The sequence below is a fragment of the Musa acuminata genome, chromosome BXJ1-8 (genome assembly GCF_036884655.1).
Source record: "Musa acuminata AAA Group cultivar baxijiao chromosome BXJ1-8, Cavendish_Baxijiao_AAA, whole genome shotgun sequence".
NCBI classification, from domain to species: domain Eukaryota; kingdom Viridiplantae; phylum Streptophyta; class Magnoliopsida; order Zingiberales; family Musaceae; genus Musa; species Musa acuminata.
In genome coordinates, this window is record NC_088334.1 from 52,058,175 (window position 1) to 52,079,577 (window position 21,403).

A 21,403-nucleotide genomic window follows, 5' to 3' on the forward strand; every position below is an offset into this window, starting at 1 on the left:
GTGCGTAGTCTTCCTCATTTGGTTAGGTTATTGCACCTCTTTCGTTGAGTGCCTACACAAAAGCCGAGTTCGAGAGGAAAATTGTCCGACTCGACCTTTCCGAAGCTTAAGTCAGTATTGAGTGGAATTGGGGGAAGTTCATGTGTATTTTTTTATCCGCTCTCGTCATTGGCCAAGAGATCGTCTTTTACGCTGGTGAATGAAGGTTGGCCATAGATGGATTGTTAATAGCCCCCGACTCCTCGGGCGATCGGCTCATACCCATTATGGGAGCAACATCCGACTTGCATAGATCGGCGCCATCCCGAGTTTTTTGAAGCGACTCATACCCTCCGTGTGGGCGCTTGCCGATTTGTTCGGATCTGAGCTGTGCAGTGCCATTTCGAGCTTTCTGGGGTGACCCTATACTCCGCAACGCCGTCTTATACGGCCTCAAGAAAAGTGAGAATAGGTGATCGTCCTATCCGAGTTCGAAATGTCACGTTAACAAAGTGCACTATGTCACCCCGAGGCTTCACATTAGCGCTCTCGTGCCACGGGGATGGTACCAAAATAAGTCACTGATTAAATATCTTGCTAGATTGAATAAATATCTTATTAGATTGAATAAATATCTTGTTAGATTTGTTCGGATCTGAGCTATGCAGTGCCATTTCGAGCTTTCTGGGGTGACCTTATACTCTGCAATGCCGTCTTATACGGCCTCAAGCGAAGTGAGAATAGGTGATCATCCTATCGGAGTCCGAAATGTCACGTTAACAAAGTGCACCATGTCACCCCGAGGCTTCACATTAGCGCTCTCCTGGCTACAAACTGTTGCCACGGGGATGGTACCAAAATAAGTCACTGATTAAATATCTTGCTAGATTGAATAAATATCTTATTAGATTGAATAAATATCTTGTTAGATTTGTTCGGATCTGAGCTGTGCAGTGCCATTTCGAGCTTTCTGGGGTGACCCTATACTCTGTAACGCCGTCTTATACGTCCTCAAGGGAAGTGAGAATAGGTTATCGTGCTATCCGAGTCCGAAATGTCACGTTAACAAAATGCACCATGTCATCCCGAGGCTTCACATTAGCGCTCTCGTGGCTACAAACTGTTACCACGGGGAAGGTACCAAAATAAGTCCTATCATGTGTCATTGAATAAATATCTTTCTAGATTGAATAAATATCTTGTTTATAATTAACTCTGACCATAAATATATAACTAAATCTTATCGGTGCCAAAGATATTATTCAGGTAACAAAATTTAAACGCAAAAAGAAAAGTGTATATTCGTGAAAAGTAAAAATATGCTACACCAATCAAATATCTACACCTGTCTTTTTTACCTCCCTCGTAGCGACATCTCAGTCGTACTAACTTAACTAACGTATACTAAAGGTTAACACTATCGTCAAAAAGTATCTCTAATTAATTATACTCGATATATTTAAAGAAGGTTACTTTTCTATTAGACTAATGTTGACTTGGACTTGTCAAATTAGAATTCTCCGTCACAAAGTCCCAAATCGGTCTTAATAATAATTATTATTATTATTCTAACTATAATTATAATCATAACCTAATCTCGGTGATTTATATTTATACAAAATATAATTATTCCTATGTGTGTGTGTATATATATATATATATATATATATATATATATATATATATATATATATATTTATTTATTTATAAGATTATAAATGTTATTTTGGTGCACCCTTTCAATTTAATGCACTCAAATCTCTTTCCCAAAGCCACTGTGATGGCAGCAGCAGTACAAAACCCCGGTCGGTCTTTCCCCTCTCCGATCCCACCATTTCTCAACCTCCATTCCTTTTTCTTCCCTCCCTCCCAAATCTCAGTCTCCTCCCCTCTGCTGAGCACCCCGAGCCGATCAAAACGGTACCTTCGCCCCCTCTCCCGCTCGGGCTTCCTCGCTGTTCTTGAACGTAAAGCCGTGGCGTCGGAGATCGGGATTCGTGCCCGCAGAGTGTTCGATCGTTTTCTATGGTGCTGTTATCTGGAGTAGTCTGGGTTCTTAGGTTTCTGCTCTAAATTTGAAATCTTGATCTGAATTAAGCGACTTTTCATGGTTTTCCTGCTCGTCGAGGAAAAGCTGTCCTTTTGTAGCGGGCTGGAGGGATCCTGATCCCTGTATGTCGGTTGGTCGTGAGGTCGAGCGTCGGGTCTCATGGAGTCCGTGCCGGTGAATGTGGAAAGTAAAGGGAGCATGTGGGATTTGGATCACAATCTTGACCAGCCGATGGATGAAGAAGCTGGCAGGCTTAGGAACATGTACCAAGAAAAGGTACGCGTGATCGCACTGTTCAATTCTTTCATATCTTATATAAAGATCATTCTCTTCCTTTACCAGTTTAGAAGACCGCCCATTCTCTTTCTTTCGAATTCCGTCACTCTTGTTTTCATTTGTAACAAGATCTTATGGTCTGTGAATAAAAAATCTCACAGTTCATTTTTGCCCGAGTATAATACCTTTGATGGTGACCTAACTCCTACCTGATGAAAAATGGTGTCGCATGCCGCTCATAAGTTAGCCACTTCAGGGTTATTTACTTGTCTCTGGTCTGCGGTTACCAGTTTATGTGACCATAGGAAGACCGCGAAGCTATCTCTCTGAGAATTTCTTGATATAACTAGGAATAGACATAACTTTTGTAATTTCTTAAAAATAGTGATCTAGAGAACTAAAACTTTGGTCGCGGACACGAATAACATGCCAGGAGAAAATAACTTTTGACCGTGGCGTTTGTGGTTCAATTTGCAGGTCTTTCTCTAGTTTTTATTATGACGCTGAATTTTTTGGTAACCAAAATATGGTCTCCTGACTTTCAAGTGTGTGTGTGTATATATATCTGTTACTTGATATCTTCAATTATTTATGCACGTTGATGAGCTTCCTTTTCTGTCTCCAGAAGTTCTCAGCCATTTTGGTTTTACGGCTCGCATTTCAAAGCCTTGGTGTGGTATTTGGAGATTTAGGGACATCACCATTGTATGTATTCCACAATACATTTCCTTCTAGGGTTGAAGACTCGGAGGATGTTGTCGGTGCACTTTCTTTAATCATATACTCACTCACGCTCGTCCCACTCCTTAAATATGTTTTTGTTGTGTTGAGAGCAAATGACAATGGTCAAGGTAAGCCATCACTCTCCGTTTGACTTGTAAATTATAATTGCCACAATTAGTATGATATACCCTTTTGAATCTAGATTTTGTCTTTTATATTGTTAATTTGAAGCCCTTATCAAAAATTTTGGGCTTTATATATACAGAAAATGGACCTTGAAACAAAATTCTAACTAAATTATAACAATGGTATGCTGCTGAGGTACCTTAATCCTTTTCTAAAGAAAAAGATGTCCAACAAAAAGCATCATCTTTCCATGTTTCATTTTAAGAGGCTGAAAATAAAGGCATCAATTTCATATCGGGTAGAAAAATAATTATTATTCTTTGTACATAAGCCTGTTCTGTGTTTGGTTTGATTTGTAACAATAGAAAGTAGAGTTGAAACTAAGGTCATGCTTTTCAGTTTTCTTAAACTAGAGGCAAGCACTTTTTGAAGTCAAGCTGAATCAAATTAGTATGTTTTGATCTGGTCTAGTTGTACTCTAAATGAGGATTATATGAAAACAAGACATTGATGTATCAAGAAAGGAGTAAATTCATTCCTTTGTTTCCTTTCTAATTTCACAGTATTTGTTTCCAAAAGATCTGGCAGCATATAAAAAAAATGTTCTCCACCAAACTTTTTAGTTTGCTTGTTAGATGGTTAGATATTTCTTTTAGATCATACATACAAATTCAGGGTCATATCATAACTTTTAGAGGGTTCTTGGGTTGGATCTGATCATGCATTATTATAGTTTTTATCACGTCTTTGTAAATAGTAAAGTAGTAAAAAGTCAGGAAAACCATGTGAAATATGAGTTTGCTGTGCTAATATATCACCTCCTTTTGCCCAACCTAATGTACGAGAAACAAATATTGTTGTTTCTTTAACCAACATTCTTTGTTTGAACCCATACAATGTCCTTTGCTGCCAAAATCTAGGAAAAATCTAAAATATGAAATCTAAAGTTTAACTTCCAAAATACAAATGATTAAAACTTGATCAATTCTTGGAGTATAATTTTTTAATTTTATTGTAGGCAAACTTAAATATTTGACCCAACCTTGGTTTTGCCTGCATTTTCATGTCATACAATTATCAAGGCAGATTGAAATAAATGCAATATTAAGGTTCAGTACGCAAATATTTTGTCAAATGTTGACCTAAAGTCTTGTGCCCTCCAAGGTGATGGTTTAGCTAGATATTCTACTAGAAGTCAACATAACTGTGAATTTAGTGCATTGCCATGGGTGGGTGCTCCTTCAACAAAGCTGATGTCTTTGAACTGCTGATTAACCTGTGTGAAGCTAAAATATATTCCAGAAATTGAAAATTAATATTGCTACTGATACATTGGTAACTTTCTTTGGTAGGCTTCTTTACTTATCTCTTTGTTCATGCTTAGGTAAAAAATAATAATTCTGCTTTATAATGTGCAGGTGGTACTTTTGCTCTTTATTCACTACTCTGTCGCCATGCGAAAATAATTACCCTTCCTAATCAACACAGAACCGATGAACAGCTAACAACATACAGTCGTCACACTTATGATGAAGGTTCACTTGCTGCAAAGGTCAAGAAATGGTTGGAAGCACATGCATATAAAAAGAATGCTATTCTATTTCTTGTTCTCATTGGTACATGTATGGCAATTGGAGATGGAATTCTTACTCCTGCTATATCAGGCAAGTTCTTTTGTTAACTCTTCGTAATTGTCAACTCTTCATGATCAATATTTTTCCCCTTTGTCTGGATTACCTGAACTCTTTGCACTAATTATGAAGCTCATTCTTGTTTTGAGCACTACTATTTCCAATCTATACTGAAGGTACTATCTTCAGTCTCTTGTTGCAAGCTTTTGTTGTATGATACAAGTATATATTTGGCTTCAGGAGTTACTGAGGATTCATAATTACCAATTGTTTCCTCCTCAAAACTGCAACCTATCACAAACTTCATCTTAAAATCAAAAATTTATTCCACTTTTCCCTTACAGTTTACAGCTCTCATATCATTTTCTAAGGGAGGAACTGTCATTTGTTGACTTTGTTTTTCTATCTTAAGAAATGGATTAAATAGGTACATGCTCAATAAACCAATATAAACCTCACGACAAATGACATCTTGAACTATGGAACAATGCAAATTCCTATTTCCTTTGTTTGTGTCTTTCTTCTTTTAGAAAAATTTCTGCACAAGAGACTTATAGGTGCTACACGCACATTGTTAGTATGTTTACATACTTCATATTTTCTAAATGACAATCAATAACAAAAGCTAGTTTTGTTTTTTAGAGAGAGAGAGATAGAGAGGTGTATTGTGCAACTGAGGCCTCAAACCTATTGGCCAATAAATTGTATTGCTTTTTTTAAAAAATGAATTTAAGTATGCTCTAGGTCCTCATTTTGCCCTAACTGGACTGGGACATTGATCACGTGTTACAATACTAGCTCAACCACATATGTACATACACATATTTCTTGGACGAGGGCCTTCCCCCACTGTGCCCCCCTCTCTAACAGATCTTCTATCAGTGACCACCCTCTGTAAGCTTCGGTCTTTAACATTCCTTCCTCAGATGCTCAAGAACAAAATCTGCCAATTCTATGGAAAATGTCTGCAGGAGGTCAATCATGGAATGACAGTTCCAGTGATTGAAAGAGAGGGGTCTCATGAGAAGATTCATGAGGTCTATCAGGTAAAGTTCTGGAAAAGGTAAACCACTGAGAAGAAAAAAGCTGATTATGTTTTGTAACCGGATCAGTGCATTAATGTCAAATGCACAAACAGGAGTGTGTTCATCCTAAGAATATTTGATCTCATCTTGTTCATGGATTATACCAAAGATGTAGCATATATCAGATGTTCATGGAAGATGCTTGTGTGATGACATTGGATATTACAACATGAAATCAAATTCTTGATTGATATTTGCTAGTTTTTTCTGTATATTTTTAGATTTTAGATATGCTTGTCTAGCATAGCAATATAAGTTGAAGACATTTATTAATACTTTGGTTGTGGGTGTTTAATCTACTGTTGCATCTAGCGTTCTAACATGGACGTTTATGTTTTTTCAGTTCTTTCAGCATCAGGTGGTATAAAAGTTGAGGATCCAAAAATTACCAATGGTAGAGTACTCCTCTGAACTTAGTTATTTCTTTTTTTGATGACTTTATCTGTACTCATGTTATTTTTATACTAAGCCACCTTGATTTCTGAAACTTAGGCGAGGAACAATCAATTGTTGTGAAATAGCATCTCGACAATGTCTTTTTAGATAATATTTTGAATTATTTGCAATAATTATTTGAATTATTCAACATGAATTGCTTCTTTATTTTCATGTTTCTTTGTCTCAGATGTGTCTACAATTGTTGCGGTCGTCATATTGGTTGGATTGTTTAGCATTCAACACTATGGTACGAACAAAGTTGGATGGCTTTTTGCTCCTGTTGTGGTCCTCTGGTTTCTATTAATTGGTGCAATTGGTGCCCTGAACATATGGAAGTATGATAACTCGGTCCTGAAGGCTTACAATCCAGTTTTCATTTTTCGGTATTTTAGACGAGGAAAGCGTAATAGTTGGATCTCTCTTGGAGGAATTATGCTTAGTATAACTGGTTAGTTTTAGAATATGATGCAGCTATCTTCGATCTTGTCATATCTTTTGCATAGAATATTGTTGAAGTCGATTCTGGTTCTGCTTTAACAAATATACAGAAGATAACTTCTCTGTCATGGAATTGTTTTTAGGGACAGAAGCACTATTTGCTGATCTTTCTTATTTCCCTGTTCTCTCGATTCAGGTAAATTGCATTATACTCTGATTAATCATGAACAATTCTCAACTACCACTTGTACTTATATGTTCTCTTATTGCAGATTGCTTTTACTCTTGTTGTGTTTCCTTGTCTTCTTTTGGCATATACCGGACAAGCTGCTTATATTGTTAGTAACAATGGTCAAGCTTTTGATGCTTTTTATCGATCCATTCCAGGTGCCTTCTGATGCTTATAAGTTTCTTTGAGTCCTGTACTTTCTTTGTGGGCGGTTGGTGATGTTTTCTATCCTTGTAGATGGTATTTACTGGCCGACGTTTATCATTGCAACAGCAGCAGCAGTGATTGCTAGTCAAGCAACCATATCTGCGACATTTTCAATTATTAAGCAAGCACTTGCACTTGGTTGTTTCCCCAGGGTCAAAGTTGTGCACACATCAAAAAATTTCCTTGGGCAGATATACATTCCAGACATTAATTGGGTGCTTATGGTTCTCTGCATAGCTGTTACAGCTGGATTCAAAAATCAAAGTCAAATTGGAAATGCGTATGGTAAGCTTGTGGTAATTTCACAGAGCATCCACTACATAATATATTCAGTTAATATACTTACGAGTTATATGCTTTAGTGATTACCTTACTAGCATTGCCATAATCTTTTTAGTATCATTGTAGTTTTAGAGTAGTAATCCCATATATAATCAGTACTTGAACTTCCTTCAACCAGAGCTGAATACATAAAAAGACAAGTGAGAGGCCCAAGGAATGCGAGATGGCAGCTGCAAAGAAGGCACTTTTGACTAAACTTAAGGTGTCACCAGATTATGACTAGATTTAGGATATCTTTCTTTTTTTGACTAGATTTTGGATTTCCTTTCTATAAAACAAGCTTTTCTGGACTACTAGTCTACCAATTAGGTTTCTCCACATAACTGCAATATAAATTGCTCTACCTTGTCTCAATTGTGTTTGCACATACATAGAACTTAATTACCTCAGTGAAGTTCTCAAACGTCCTCTGTTGTGTGATTCTACCTTAAGCTGACTTCATTCTATGGCATGTTTTCCATGCTTGCTCCAGATTTGTATTGGCAGCCAGCTAGATTTTTATATCTTAGCAATATGATTTCCATTCCTAGGCATCTAGTTATCTTCAAATATGAGCCATCCTTTCTTAGATGTTGAGCAAATTCTGGAAACATTTTTGGAAATGGTAGTTTTTAGACATGTTTACCACATTATCATATGTATAAGGACCAAGGTTTAAAATCTGGGCCCAGAACCTATTTTGACACCTTACTTGGATTAGTACTGTATAATGGACGGTATATAGACCTGTAGCATTCGGTATCATGGAGGATAAGAAGATAAAATTCCGATTAGTACCGAACTATATAGTCTGGTACTTGTCCTTGGTCGGACAGGTAATACTGCTCAGTTGTACCAGTCAAATTAGTATTTAAAACCTTGATTGCATCCATCACTCATGTATGCTGTGTTGAAGTCATGAGCAACTAAACAGTTTTCACCCTAAGAAAACCGTTGATTCGATAGTCTATTGACAGCTGATAGGAAAGCTGCCATTAAACTGTAAAATAAAAGTTACCTATGCGATTCATCCTGTAAATATTTTCACCCTTGCAATCTTGTAGTGTGGTTCGCTGGGAGAAACAGGTAGCATAAACCCCTCATCTTTCCCATTCTTGGTACTCTTTTCATCATTCTCTTTGTGCATCAGCCATTATTATGGGTCCAGTGGGCTAAACCAAGTCTTTTTGGTACTCTTTTCATCCTTCTTTGTGGCTTTTGTGAACTGGCACTGAGAGCCGGTGTTGTGGGAACAACAAAGTGAGAGATGATGATAGGAATTCAATTCCAACCTCCTATTGAAATAAAATGAATGATAATAAGATAATCTTGAGAGAAGCTGGAGATGCTTTTTTTCTTCTTGCTTGGTTGCTATCCGATCAGTTCAGGACTTACCCTTACCATCTTTTTTTCGGTCTCAAGCCTGTGATGGCATGGCAGCCATACTGTATGATGTCACATTCCACTTTAGATGTGCACAACATGAACCTGTGTTGCAGAAATTTAAACCTTGTTCATCATGAACCCATGCTGTAGAACCTCAATTATTGGTTCATGTTTTAGTAAGATATAGACTAAATATGCATGAAATGGAAATAGAATCTATAAAACACAGAACTCAGGGATAAGTATTTAGATGATCGAGGATTCAGCAAATGATGCTCAAAGTAACATTCAGCTCCATGGCTTTTTTTGGGCTGACAAGACTCCACCAAAAATTGTATTAGCAGCGGAAAATCCTAGTTACTACTAGGGTGCCGTAGACAACAACTAATATGGAAAAAGTTCTGTAAATGACGGATTGCATCTTTTTCAAGACCCAATGTTAATCTGTGCAATAGTAACACTTGAATCATTTCAAGCTTCAACTACTACAACTGTGAAAATCCTAGTTTCAACTGGTTGCACGGTCCTTGTCGTGTTGTTAATTACTTCGAAGTACCCAATTTAATATTTGGTTGTTTTGTCAGACAAGCATGATGAACTTTCTAGTTTATGAACAGGAACTGCAGTTGTGACAGTGATGCTGGTGACAACATTCCTCATGATCCCAATAATGCTGTTGGTTTGGAGAAGCCACTGGATCCTAGTCTTTATCTTCACAGGCCTATCTTTGTTGGTGGAGCTCCCATACTTCTCAGCTATGCTATTCAAGATAGGCCAAGGTGGTTGGGTCCCTCTTGTTATCGCTGCAGCATTCCTCGCCATCATGTACATATGGCACTATGGCACCGTCAAGCGGTTTGAGTTTGAGTCGCACAGCAGGGTGCCCATGGCCTGGATCCTGGGCCTAGGTCCCAGCTTGGGTTTAGTCCGAGTTCCTGGAATCGGCTTCGTGTACACCGAGCTGACAAACGGTGTCCCACACATCTTTTCTCACTTCATAACTAATTTACCTGCTATCCACTCCGTCGTCGTCTTTGTTTGTGTCAGGTACCTTCCTGTACATACCGTGCCAATGGAGGAACGGGTCCTTGTGAAAAGGATAGGACCGAAGAATTTTCATATGTTTCGCTGTGTCGCAAGATATGGATACAAGGATCATCATATGAAGGATGATGACTTTGAGAAGCTGCTCTTCGACAGTCTCTGTCTCTTTGTTCGACTCGAGAGTATGATGGAAGGATACTCGGATTCAGATGAATACAGCACATGCGAGCAGCAGACCAGGAAATCCATGAAGAAGTCCATCGATTTGTTGGTTATGGAGGGTGGCAGTGGCAACACACTTTTCTCCACTTTGGAGTCTGGTGCATCTTCGTCACTCGACTCGATCATCCCCTCCCAATCTACGCAATGTGGGAGCAGTCTGATGATGAGGTGTTCGGGGCAGACGAGCCAGAGACCAGGGGAGGAGCTGGAGTTCTTAAACCGGTGCAAGGAAGCCGGGGTGGTGCACATCCTTGGAAACACCATCGTGAGGGCTCGGAGGGATTCCGGGATGGTCAAGAGGATTGCTGTGAATTACATATATGCTTTCCTCAGGAGGATTTGCAGGGAGAACAGTGTGATGTTTAATGTCCCTCATGAGAGCCTGTTGAATGTGGGTCAGGTATTCTATGTATAGTTGATCTTGTGAGGTTTTTGACTTGAAATCTTGGCCATGGTTGACTTTTCTCTTCTCCTGTCTTCCTCAAGGTCTTGGCTGTTGATGTCAGCCAATCCTGATGAGTTGTAATGTATATACGACTAATCGTAGTCTCCGGGAGATGTGGGATTCGCTGTATCTCATGCATTAATACCATATTTGTCAGACTGAAATCGTGTGAATTATGGTTGACCTTAGCGGTTGGTGTCGTTGTTGGTCAAATCTGATGAGCCGTAACTAACAATCAAAGCCCGCAGATGGTATGAGATTAATTGTCTCTCTCATGCACTCATTAAAGTTTAGTGTGTGAGAGAGATTACACGGTTGGTGGAGACAATGTTGACTTCACCCACCACGTCGAACGAGTAATTTTGACTCCACGGTTGACCGACCTGGTTGACGACTTATTGTTTCCCGCACGTGCCGAAGCTGTTCGTTGCCCTTCGTCCGCTGCTCTGCACCGTTGGATCAGCTTGATCCGGTGTCACGTGCGAGTCCTCGGCCGTTCGATCGGCCGGGGACGAGACCACCTGTGCCACTTGATCTCAGCCGTCGAAATCCATGGCATCAGCGGTTGGAGATGAGTCGCTTCACTGCTTTACGCGGACACCTGTGCTTTAAACTTAGCGCCCGAGCCACCAACCGGTGTCCGACCGCCCCACCAAACCCGCTCGAACTGTTTGCTAAACTCACGTGCCTTTATTTTACTTACTAAGGGGCAATTATGTAATTTAGAAAATATGTAAAAAAACAAATTAATTATTTTTATAGATTATTATATTGATGATTTTAATGCTCGCCGTTTGCTGTTTTTTGGGATTGAATTCCACATTAAGCGACGACAAATTCCAACTCGTTTCCGGATGCGTACGCGTAGCACGTGCGTGGGTGCCGATGGCAGAAACGGGGCGTGGGATTAGCATTTCAAGGCATGGAGAACGCCGCCCGAGAGGGGAGGAAGCTGCCACTGGCCAAACCCTACTCCTCCCTATAAAGGAAGTGAAAGATCGCTCCGTTTACCTGTCTTGCATCCTTTCTCGCGTTCGCCTTCGTTCTTTGGGCCTTCATTTGGGGTTGGGGGGGAGAAGAAAGTGAGGGAGAGAGAGGGGAAGCCCTTCGATGGCGTTCTCGAGTCTCCTCAGATCCGCGACTTCGGCGCTCGGTGGATCCCGCGATTGTTTTCCCTCCGGTTGCGGGACTCTGGCTCCGGCGTCATTCAAGGTCTAGTCCTCCCCATTCTCCGTCTGATGGTCTTTGCTGTTGATTTTGTTGAACATTTAGCTAAAAGAAAGAATCTCTTTTCTCCTGCTTTTATTGGATTACTTACATGAGTCTAATTCCTGATTCGGTTTAATGATACTGTTAAAAATCACTTACTCTTTGATATTATTTTGGTGAAAGAATGCAAATTTACGTATCTTTTCTTATTCTAATGATCACTTCTCGCCCAACGTGATATAAATTACCTTTTGTTTGCCTTTGTTGGGCTAAAAATTGCAACTTTACCATATAATATTTCTTATGGTCATTTGTTGATGGACTATGATCTTTTTTTATTATGTAACTTAATCTTTAATTCTTACACCGTACTCTCTCTTTTTTTCTTTAATCTTGTTCGGGATCAGATATCTTGCGTGGGGAGTCCTAAATCGGTTGAGATTCGTTCAAGTGTCTTGGGTTCTGCACTTCCTTCCGTGGAAGCGAACTCATCACAGTTAAGTTCTGATGTCTAATTCTGTCAGTTCTACTGCTAACTTTACCTTCTAGGGGTGAGCTAACAAAGACTTTGCTAATATGCACAGGAGATTGCGCGCAAGAGGCATTCAGCCAGTCAAAGCCACAGCAACCGAGGTCCCTCCTGCTGTTAGAAGTAAGTTTTGATACTTTATCGAATGTGTTTAAAGGAAAAAACAAGCAAAAACGAATTGATGTACAACTCATCTGCGGTAGGGGACTTTTGTAACAATTTCTTTTTCTTGGTGCTCTTTTTATAGGGTCTTCAAGTGGTGGAAGGACAAAAATTGGCATAAACGGTCAGTTCAATTGTAGATTTAACAACTATATATTTCATCATGCTTAGCAATTTAAAACATGTATGTTTTACTGTTAACTATTGGTTGTAAATTGTGCTATTGACAATTATCAACAGGCTGTTGTTCTGCTGTCTCCATTCAGCTTGTGAGTGTTAAGGGTTTCAATTTTTTCATTTTTCAAATGCCCATCTTTAATACAGAACTCTCCATTTTTATCATTAAGATAACTGAACCTCTTCCCTTCGCCATCATTTATTTTAATAAGTAACAAGGACGGATTTTGAGATTTTAACATTAAAGAAAGTGCAGACCTTTGACCACAAAGGTAATTGCTCATGAGGTGTACTTCTTTCTGTCAAACTCTGTCTTTGCCTGACATAAAGGCCATGTCTTGACCTGCCACAATGAGAGGTTTTATGCATAGAGACATCCCATAGAGATTAAAGAGAATCTCTTGAATCATTTCTACAACATGCTTCTTAAGCACATCTTTAGTCACTTGAAAGTAGCTCTGCCGTATTTAAACTTGTGCTTTGCAGGCCTTTTCGGTGATTCAATATTGTAACATCTTTTTGGTAACCAATGTGCCTCCAAATTGTGGTGCAAAGAATTTAAATTATCATCTAGGGAGATCAGCCACCACAATATGCTTAGTCAAAGTTATGCTTTTTTGTATCCATTGGAAGTGTGAGCTAACTTGTTGTCAGTTTTGTTATAAACATCAAGAACTTTTTGTCAAATTATCATTCGAAAGACTTATTTTGCATTACTTGATCGTCAATTGAGTGCTGGCCAACTAGTCTAGAATAAAATTTCACTAGAGAAATATTAGAGCACAAAAAGATTTATTGGCTTCGAAGTCGTTCCTATGAATGTATCACTGTAGCTACTAAGTGCCTAAATGAAACACCAAGAGGACAGGTCTGGTTCCTATGACAGTATGATTCAAATTTTTGTCATATTTATTCATTTTAATAGTTTTGGTTCATTCATTGAAAGATGATGTATTGAAGTCCCATCATGGATAGAATTCTAAAAGCTGTAAATATCCTACAGATTATGTGAACCCTGGATCTCTGTTTTGCATTCTTCAATCATGAAGATTTTTTGCTTTATATGGAAGCTTGTTTTAGATGTTTCTTACATATCTCTGATGAATGGGTTTGTATTTTTATGCAGGTTTTGGGCGTATAGGAAGGCTTGTCCTGCGCATTGCCACCACCAGAGATGATGTTGAAGTTGTTGCAGTCAATGATCCATTCATTGATGCTAAGTACATGGTTAGGATTCATTATTTTCTTTAATTCCATTGGTTCTTCTTTATTTTTGTGATTATGTAGGTGCAAGAAGTTCTAGCATTAGTCCACTGCATTCTCAGGTATAAGGAAAGTGGGCTAAATTTATTTATTTGGACTAATAGTTACTAGACAAGTCAATTTCCTATCATTTTTAGTGCTCCCTGGTAGTCGTAGGACTTTTTTCCCTTTTGTGTGTTATGTATATTTTGGGTCTTGTAGGTGGTCTCCCTTTTTTATGGCTTAAGTTTTAAAGTGGGCAAAACTATATGATAATATTGTATCCTGAACAAGGTTCAAATATTGAGCCATGTTTACTGATGTGGTGATATGTCTGATAGCGTCTTACATGTATTATTGAGGGTATCTGGGTAAATGTAGAGGGATGGGCAGTTGCAAAAAAGGTATCAGGAGTTTCAGAGTTCTAGACATAGTTTGGCGGTCATAATCTAAAATATACTTGGGGCCAAGATTCAAGTTTTGGAAGTCTTTTATTTGAACAAATTAACCAATGTATCAAGCCAGCAGCTGGCTGAGATCCCCTGTTTCTCTGCACTTTGATCCTTAAAATTGAGTCATGTTATTGCTGAAAAGCATGCCACATGTATTATTTTTTCACAGGCCATTAATCGTCATAGTGGTAGATCTCCCAGAAAAGCCATATTTAGCATACAGCCTTTGCTAGAGAAAAATATTTGACACCTTATACTCTAGAACTAGCATTTATCATTTTGCTGAATTTTTGGGTCTCTGAAAGGACAGTGAAAAGATCAGAATTCCAAGAAAAGATATCTTTGCCATAATCTAAGTCTGTCAAACTCACTACTTAGTGCTTGTGGCCTGTTTGGAATGGAACATGATTTCTGCTTAATGTTTATTAGCGTGATCAAATTTTGCCATGAATTTAGAGTAGAAGAATAGGACAACTCCAGTCACATGAACATAATTTGTCTATCTTCTATGGTTGGATGGATTCTGAGGTACTGCAGTCCACTCAAATGTTTTGTAACTACATCTGGCATATTAACTGAGGCCTTCATCATTTTTCTAACATTAACATGAGTATTCTTCTTATTTGGATTTTCCATTATGTGAGTTATTAACCAATAGAATGACAATTTACTTTTCTCAGGCATATATGTTGAAGTATGACTCGACACATGGCAATTTCAAGGGAACAATTAAGGTTGTGGATGGGTCCAACTTAGAAATCGATGGGAAAAGGATTGCAGTTACAAGCAAAAGGTATTGTTGATATAGTTCAAGATTAGTATGATGTGAGTTATGTTGCTCATCATGGTAGGAAATAGGAATATTGTTAACTTGTTCCTTTTCCTCTTATAAACTAGTTCCAAGCACAAATCTTTGTGTGTGTGTGTGTACATATGTATATATATTCACACACACACTTTAGGTTGAAAAATTAGTCAAACATGGAAGCAAATCTTCTTGAGGGAAGGCATTTTCTTTTTTGGACTTCCTAATTTTATGAATCTCATAGAAAACCCATAAACTGGATTTCTTTTGGGTTTACTTTTCTTAAATTATCCCGAAAATATGACTTGTCAATACAACTCAAAACATGACTCTAAAATACATTAAGCCTACTATTAAAGCAAAGAAAAATTTTCAAGAATGCTCAAGAAATAGAAAGCATGAGTCAAACTCTATTTTGAGTCGACTAGTACCTAACTATGATCTGACTTAGATTTACTTCACCACAGATTGCATTATATGTTTAAGTTAATAAATATTTAAGCACTTCTTGTTATTTGGTATAAATGACCATCAATGATCATGTTGTTCATGTCCTTTCATTCTAAGAAACAAAAGTAGTTGCTGAGTATTTTGATATTGTAACTGTAATCAAGTCATGAATACAATAGAGAGATTTTGTTTAGGGCATCTAACATTTTTTTAATGAAATTTATATGAATATTTCGAATTTGAAGCCAAGAGTGACTGAATATTCTTCTTCAGAGATCCTGCTGAAATTCCTTGGGGTGATTTTGGTGCTGAATACGTTGTTGAATCTTCTGGTGTTTTCACAACAATGGATAAGGCATCAGCTCATTTGAAGGTTTGCCTGATTCTTATTCATATGCCAATTTCTTTATGTAGTCCTTATTGGTGCTGAAATTTGTTTCCATATTGGGCATGAAGGACTTCAAATTTATTTTTCTTTCACATTTTTCATCAGGGCGGTGCCAAAAAGGTAGTAATATCAGCTCCATCTGCTGATGCTCCTATGTTTGTTGTTGGTGTAAATGAGAAGAACTACAAATCAAACATGAATATTGTTTCTAATGCTAGCTGCACGACAAACTGTCTTGCTCCTCTTGCCAAGGTATGCACCTTACATGTTTTCAGTGAACCCTTGGTACGACGTCTATTATATATTTAATCACATAAAAATGTGAGGCTTGATAGGTTTCTGCAGTTCCCTTAGTCTATTTGTATTTAGTGGTTTTAAGGGATTCCTTTGTCATATGGATATTCATCATGGTCTTTTGGGACCTCAGCTTCATGCAATATGAAGCATATTATTGTACAAGATGCGTATTAATAGCCAATTGAAATTATACAGGTGGTCCATGAGGAGTTTGGCATTGTTGAAGGTCTTATGACCACTGTTCATGCAACTACAGGTTTCTTCTCTTACACAACTGTTGGAACATGATTCATGATTTATCAGAAAGCAATTTTTTTCACCATCATGTTATAAATGGCTTTCCTTGGTCTTTTGCAGCAACACAGAAGACTGTTGATGGCCCTTCAATGAAAGATTGGCGAGGGGGCCGTGGTGCTGGTCAAAACATCATCCCTAGCTCAACTGGTGCAGCAAAGGTAAAATTGAAAAATTGGAATGACATGCATCATAAATTTCACATGAAGTAACTTCCATCTCGTATTTTCAGGCTGTCGGGAAAGTGCTTCCAGAGTTAAATGGCAAGTTGACTGGCATGGCATTCAGGGTTCCAACGCCCAATGTCTCTGTTGTCGATTTAACTTGCCGACTTGAGAAGAACGCCTCATATGATGATGTGAAGGCAGCAATTAAGTATGCAATGATGTCTGATTTAGGTTTTTGCAGTCTTCATGTTTATTGGTTGCTACCTATCATGCCTGTTTGTATGAAAGTGTCATAAATCCAGTGCTTTTGAATTCCAATTTGTGTGTGGCATTTCATTTATTTGTTTCTAATGTTTGATCTTCTTCAGGTGGTCTTTGCTTTATTTTCTATTAACAACACTTAAATTGCTTCATTTTTACATCAGTACAGCATCATCTGGTGATATTTGCTTTCATATTTACTCCGGTTTCATTTGACCAGTTATCCTTGGTTACAGATTAAGAATGCAAACTGAGGGCATGAGCTTTATGTATCGTACATTTCCATTTCACAAGTGTTTTTATGCCGTATGTATAAAAATTTGGAAACCAAGTTATCTGGTCATGAAGCTATGCTTGCTCTTTTATTTATTAAGTTTTAACTTGGGTTGATAAGGTGTTTTCACCTTATTTAACAATCTTCAGTTTGCGTGGCAGTTTTTTGATTGACATTAATTGTAAAAATTGATGTTGGACCATAGATATAAGTTGGTTAGCATCTACAAAGATGCTTCTGTCCAGAGAATTGCTCATATCAATGCATATGGAAATTTGTATGCAAACTTGACTTTGAGCAGCTTAAATCCTGTTCAGGGTGGACTTCGGCCAAATTGTCATATGGGTTTGGACTTGCTTTTTGTTTTCGTTCATGTATTTACTTGCAAGCATCACTTGAGATGTACTCCTAAATCCTAATGCTTGAGAATCCTTCAGGTACGCGTCGGAAGGTCCACTAAAGGGCATACTTGGTTACACCGACGAGGATGTTGTATCTAACGACTTTGTTGGTGATTCAAGGTAAAATTTTGGTTTACCATTCTATGCGACTTCGACTTGCTGCATATGTGCTGAACTATTACAAGAACTCCATTCGAAATTTCCAGGTCAAGTATCTTTGATGCTAAGGCCGGTATCGGATTAAGTGCGTCGTTCATGAAGTTCGTCTCGTGGTACGACAACGAGTGGGGCTACAGGTGAGAATAAAGACAGTTCTCTGAAGCTATCCGCATTCTATCTGTTCTCAATGTTTCAAATCTGCAACTGAAACTTAAAACTCAACATTTTGTTTCAGCAACCGAGTGCTAGACCTGATCGAGCACATGGCCCTGGTGAGCGCAAAACATTGAAATGTGCTGCTGCTGTCGTCGATGGGTTTAGGAGTCCTTCAAATCGAGTGGATTTGAGCTTCGATTTTGATGGGATGCTTCTTGATTTCTGCTTCCACGATTGATTGGAAATAAGATGTTATGCATAGGATTTAATCAACATCGGTACAACTTACAATAACTTTAAAAGGAATGGTCAAAACCAATTGGTGCATGTTGTCATGATTGTACTGCAATAAACATTTCTTCCAGTTTGTTGCCCATTTTCACTTCTCTTTGGTTATTCTACAAACATGAATAAAGAAGGATGGATACAGTTTCGAATACAGATAAAAATTGAATGTTGTTCGGACCTCGGTTCGATCCATCAATCGGACTTCTAATTATTTTTTGCCTTGATGGTGCTGAAAATTATGGTGAGAAATTTGATTTACAACTGTGGTAAAAAATGTGTACAAATTGAGTATTGAGCTCCTAATTGAATGCACTAAAAAGCACAATGTCATGTCTATTGCATGCAATTATATCTGCAAATTCTTGCAAAATGTGAGACAGATATCAGAAATAACAAAAGACCAAACTGTAATTTCTGTGGAAGGATCGTTAAAATGTTGATTAGGGGGAGACAAAACATGAAGGTATACCGTTACAACAACGGTTAACGGATTGGAAGGACACTGCAGTAGATGGATAAGAGGATACAGAGTGTGATGTGAAATGCAGGAGGATGAAGAGAGAGAGAAAGATCGAAAGAGAGAGAAAGATAGATGGGAAGTGGGAGACCAATGGTCAAAGAGGTGTCACTGATAGGGATCTGAACCTCTGAGGCCTGCCTCCTTTTCTCCTGCAACAAAGCCATGTCCTTCCTTCTCCCTCTCACCACCATTATTGTGCCCTCATCCATCACCCTCCTTCGACTCTCTCTCTCTCTCTCTCTCTCTTGTTCTCCATAACCACTATCATGTCCCTGCCATGCCAGAGTCATTCCAAACCTAACACCTGTGCGTAGCAGTAATCCAACAAAATCAAATCAATGCTCAATAATACATTTGCTCCCTCTCTCTCTCTCTTTTTCTGTCTGTCTGTCTGTCTTCTTGGTGGTCAAAAAGTAGAAACATATACTTAGTTGTTACGATCAGAGCAGTCTCTTTATCTGAGAGAGAGAGAGAGAGAGAGAGAGAGAGAGAGGGAAAGGCCATGTTCAAGGCTGAAAGGGGTGGTGGAAAGGGATGGATGAGACACCCACGTCAGAGAGAGCGAGAGAGAAGGGGGAGGGGGTGGAGATTCTGCAGGCGTAAAGGAAGATGGTGCAACCACATCAATCATTGGAGGGAGGGTTTGGAAGAGAGAAGGAAAGACATCTTTTCTTGGTGGTCTGTGGTGTGATCCCTCTTCAGCAGACTCAACCAGTGACACCCACATCGCCATGCATGCACGGCGCTAATCTCCTGCCTCCGGTGCTGCTCTCCAACATGTGGGATCTATCCTCGTGTTCCCCCGCAAGCAAATCACCCTTCGCACTCCTTGCCTCATGTCGGACCCATATGCCACCTTAACTCATCATGACTTGCGGTAGACCATTCACGTTGGCGGAGCAGCACCTCCATTCGACTTGTTCCGATCATCTATCTCTCTCCCTCTGCATGCATGAACACGCAGTAACCCTAACCCTAACACATACAGGATGCATGCATGTATGAAACATGCAACAGTATTCATGCATGCATGGCATGCATCATTGCCTGCAACTCCAGGAGTTGAGATGAATCACATTTTAGTCGATTCATGATGGACCACATGCTGCATGCATGCATGTGGATCGATGAACAGAGGTCCGAAAAGTTACTCGGGCTTTCATCTTCTGTAAACCCTAAAACTGGCCATTCACCATGGACCACTCTTAAAGTGTAAGTGAGAAGGGAAGGGGTTATTGTCAAGGCACCAGTCAAAATGAGGTGCTGCTGACCACTGCTTCATCTTCTCAGGTGACAAAAAGTGCAAGCTGCCATGCTATTTTATTGGCTCCCTCCCTCATGTCCTTCCCGATTGCTGCAAAGTCAAGCCTGCTCTTTGTGTTTGTGCACATGAAGACCAATCAAATTTTGCAGTCCATTGGCTTTTGTCTGTCCCAAAACCCACCCATCAGTTCTGAAAGCCTCACAATTTTGCTCTGCAACAGTCGTGTAATTATCAAGCTCGTTTGGTTTGGATGGCATCTAATTCAACTCCTGAATCATCCGAAGAAAAGGTGGCCATGCCAGCACAAATTTCGATGGAGACGCAGGAAGATGATTCTACTAATGCAGCCATAAAAATACACCCAGAAACAGATTGGAATGACAAGACCAAGCAGGAGAATGAATGCCATCTTTCTACTCCTCCCTTTCTTTACTCGGTTCTCCTTCTGACACCAGGATTGCCCCAACCCTATCAAAACCCTTTTCCTCTCCACTAGCCATTAAAGAGGTGATTTGATTTGAAGCAGAGTACAAGCGAGAGTGGGACTGTCACCGAGGACCGAGCGGGGGGGGGGTGGGTGAACCCACCACTTGCTGCTGCCTCCTCATGGCCGGATGATGCTAATGGAAGAGGGGGGGGAGTGATGGAAGGATAAGACTTGACATCCTTAACAGTGCCGGGTGACAGCCATGATCCTATGAGCCACCATGCTACCCGAGGGACATGGCATGGCCATGGCGGTGCATGACATTACAACACATACTTTTTCTTGCAAGCTACAGTGCCACTCTCTACTGCATGACAACTCCTGCGCCGCCCCCACATCAATCGACCCCTATGTTCTCATTTTCTTTTTTGATGATTATATTCTTGGGGATGATTCTTTTTTATAGGATAAATTTGTCCTGTAATGTTTGATCACTCAGGTCCTATTCCTCAGGGATGGATTTAAGTGGAGAAAAAGAATACATATGAGGAGTTGGCATCTCATTCTTCTTCTTCTTCTTCTTCTTCTTCTTCTCACTTGTTGTAGAGTGAAGAAGAGTTCGCTCTACACAAAAATCTGTAACTTGTTGAGATGACAAGAATGATATGGATTTAAGTACACATCGGTCCCTTCAGAGATGTGTTGTGGTCTCCACACCTGAAGCAGTGGTGCCCAACACCCGATAAAAGTCATCTGAGTTCATTGAGTTCTTCACCGTGGAGGACCACCAGCCACGAGTCCTTGAGATCTGAAGCCTCCTCCTGCCATCCTCTGAATCGAGTGGGAGGAAGACAGTCTTCTCTTCTGCATGGGTTTTGACC

At 39.3% G+C, this 21,403-nt stretch overlaps 2 protein-coding genes across 3 annotated transcripts; both read left to right on the forward strand.

Annotated features, from left to right (window-relative positions):
* Positions 1-1,748: 1,748 nt before the first annotated feature.
* On the forward strand, positions 1,749-10,764 carry LOC103995603 (probable potassium transporter 11). Of its 2 annotated transcripts, none has more exons than XM_009416225.3 (9): positions 1,749-2,305; positions 2,934-3,156; positions 4,573-4,818; positions 6,214-6,264; positions 6,496-6,756; positions 6,890-6,942; positions 7,019-7,133; positions 7,213-7,467; positions 9,507-10,764. In XM_009416225.3, exons 1-9 carry the CDS (start codon positions 2,189-2,191, stop codon positions 10,568-10,570), a joined length of 2,385 nt encoding a protein of 794 aa, XP_009414500.2. In that variant the 5' UTR covers positions 1,749-2,188; the 3' UTR covers positions 10,571-10,764. The 2 variants fall into 2 exon arrangements, with proteins under 2 accessions (XP_009414500.2, XP_009414499.2); XM_009416224.3 differs by having other exon boundaries at positions 1,750-2,305; positions 2,931-3,156.
* Positions 10,765-11,543: 779 nt separating this feature from the next.
* LOC135588789 (glyceraldehyde-3-phosphate dehydrogenase GAPCP1, chloroplastic-like) lies at positions 11,544-18,399 on the forward strand. The gene is made up of 14 exons (XM_065081098.1): positions 11,544-11,812; positions 12,217-12,305; positions 12,394-12,461; positions 12,586-12,624; positions 13,804-13,904; positions 15,052-15,164; positions 15,900-15,999; positions 16,120-16,266; positions 16,507-16,567; positions 16,669-16,766; positions 16,838-16,980; positions 17,745-17,828; positions 17,915-18,004; positions 18,103-18,399. Exons 1-14 carry the CDS (start codon positions 11,711-11,713, stop codon positions 18,155-18,157), a joined length of 1,290 nt encoding a protein of 429 aa, XP_064937170.1. The 5' UTR covers positions 11,544-11,710; the 3' UTR covers positions 18,158-18,399.
* Positions 18,400-21,403: the final 3,004 nt, after the last annotated feature.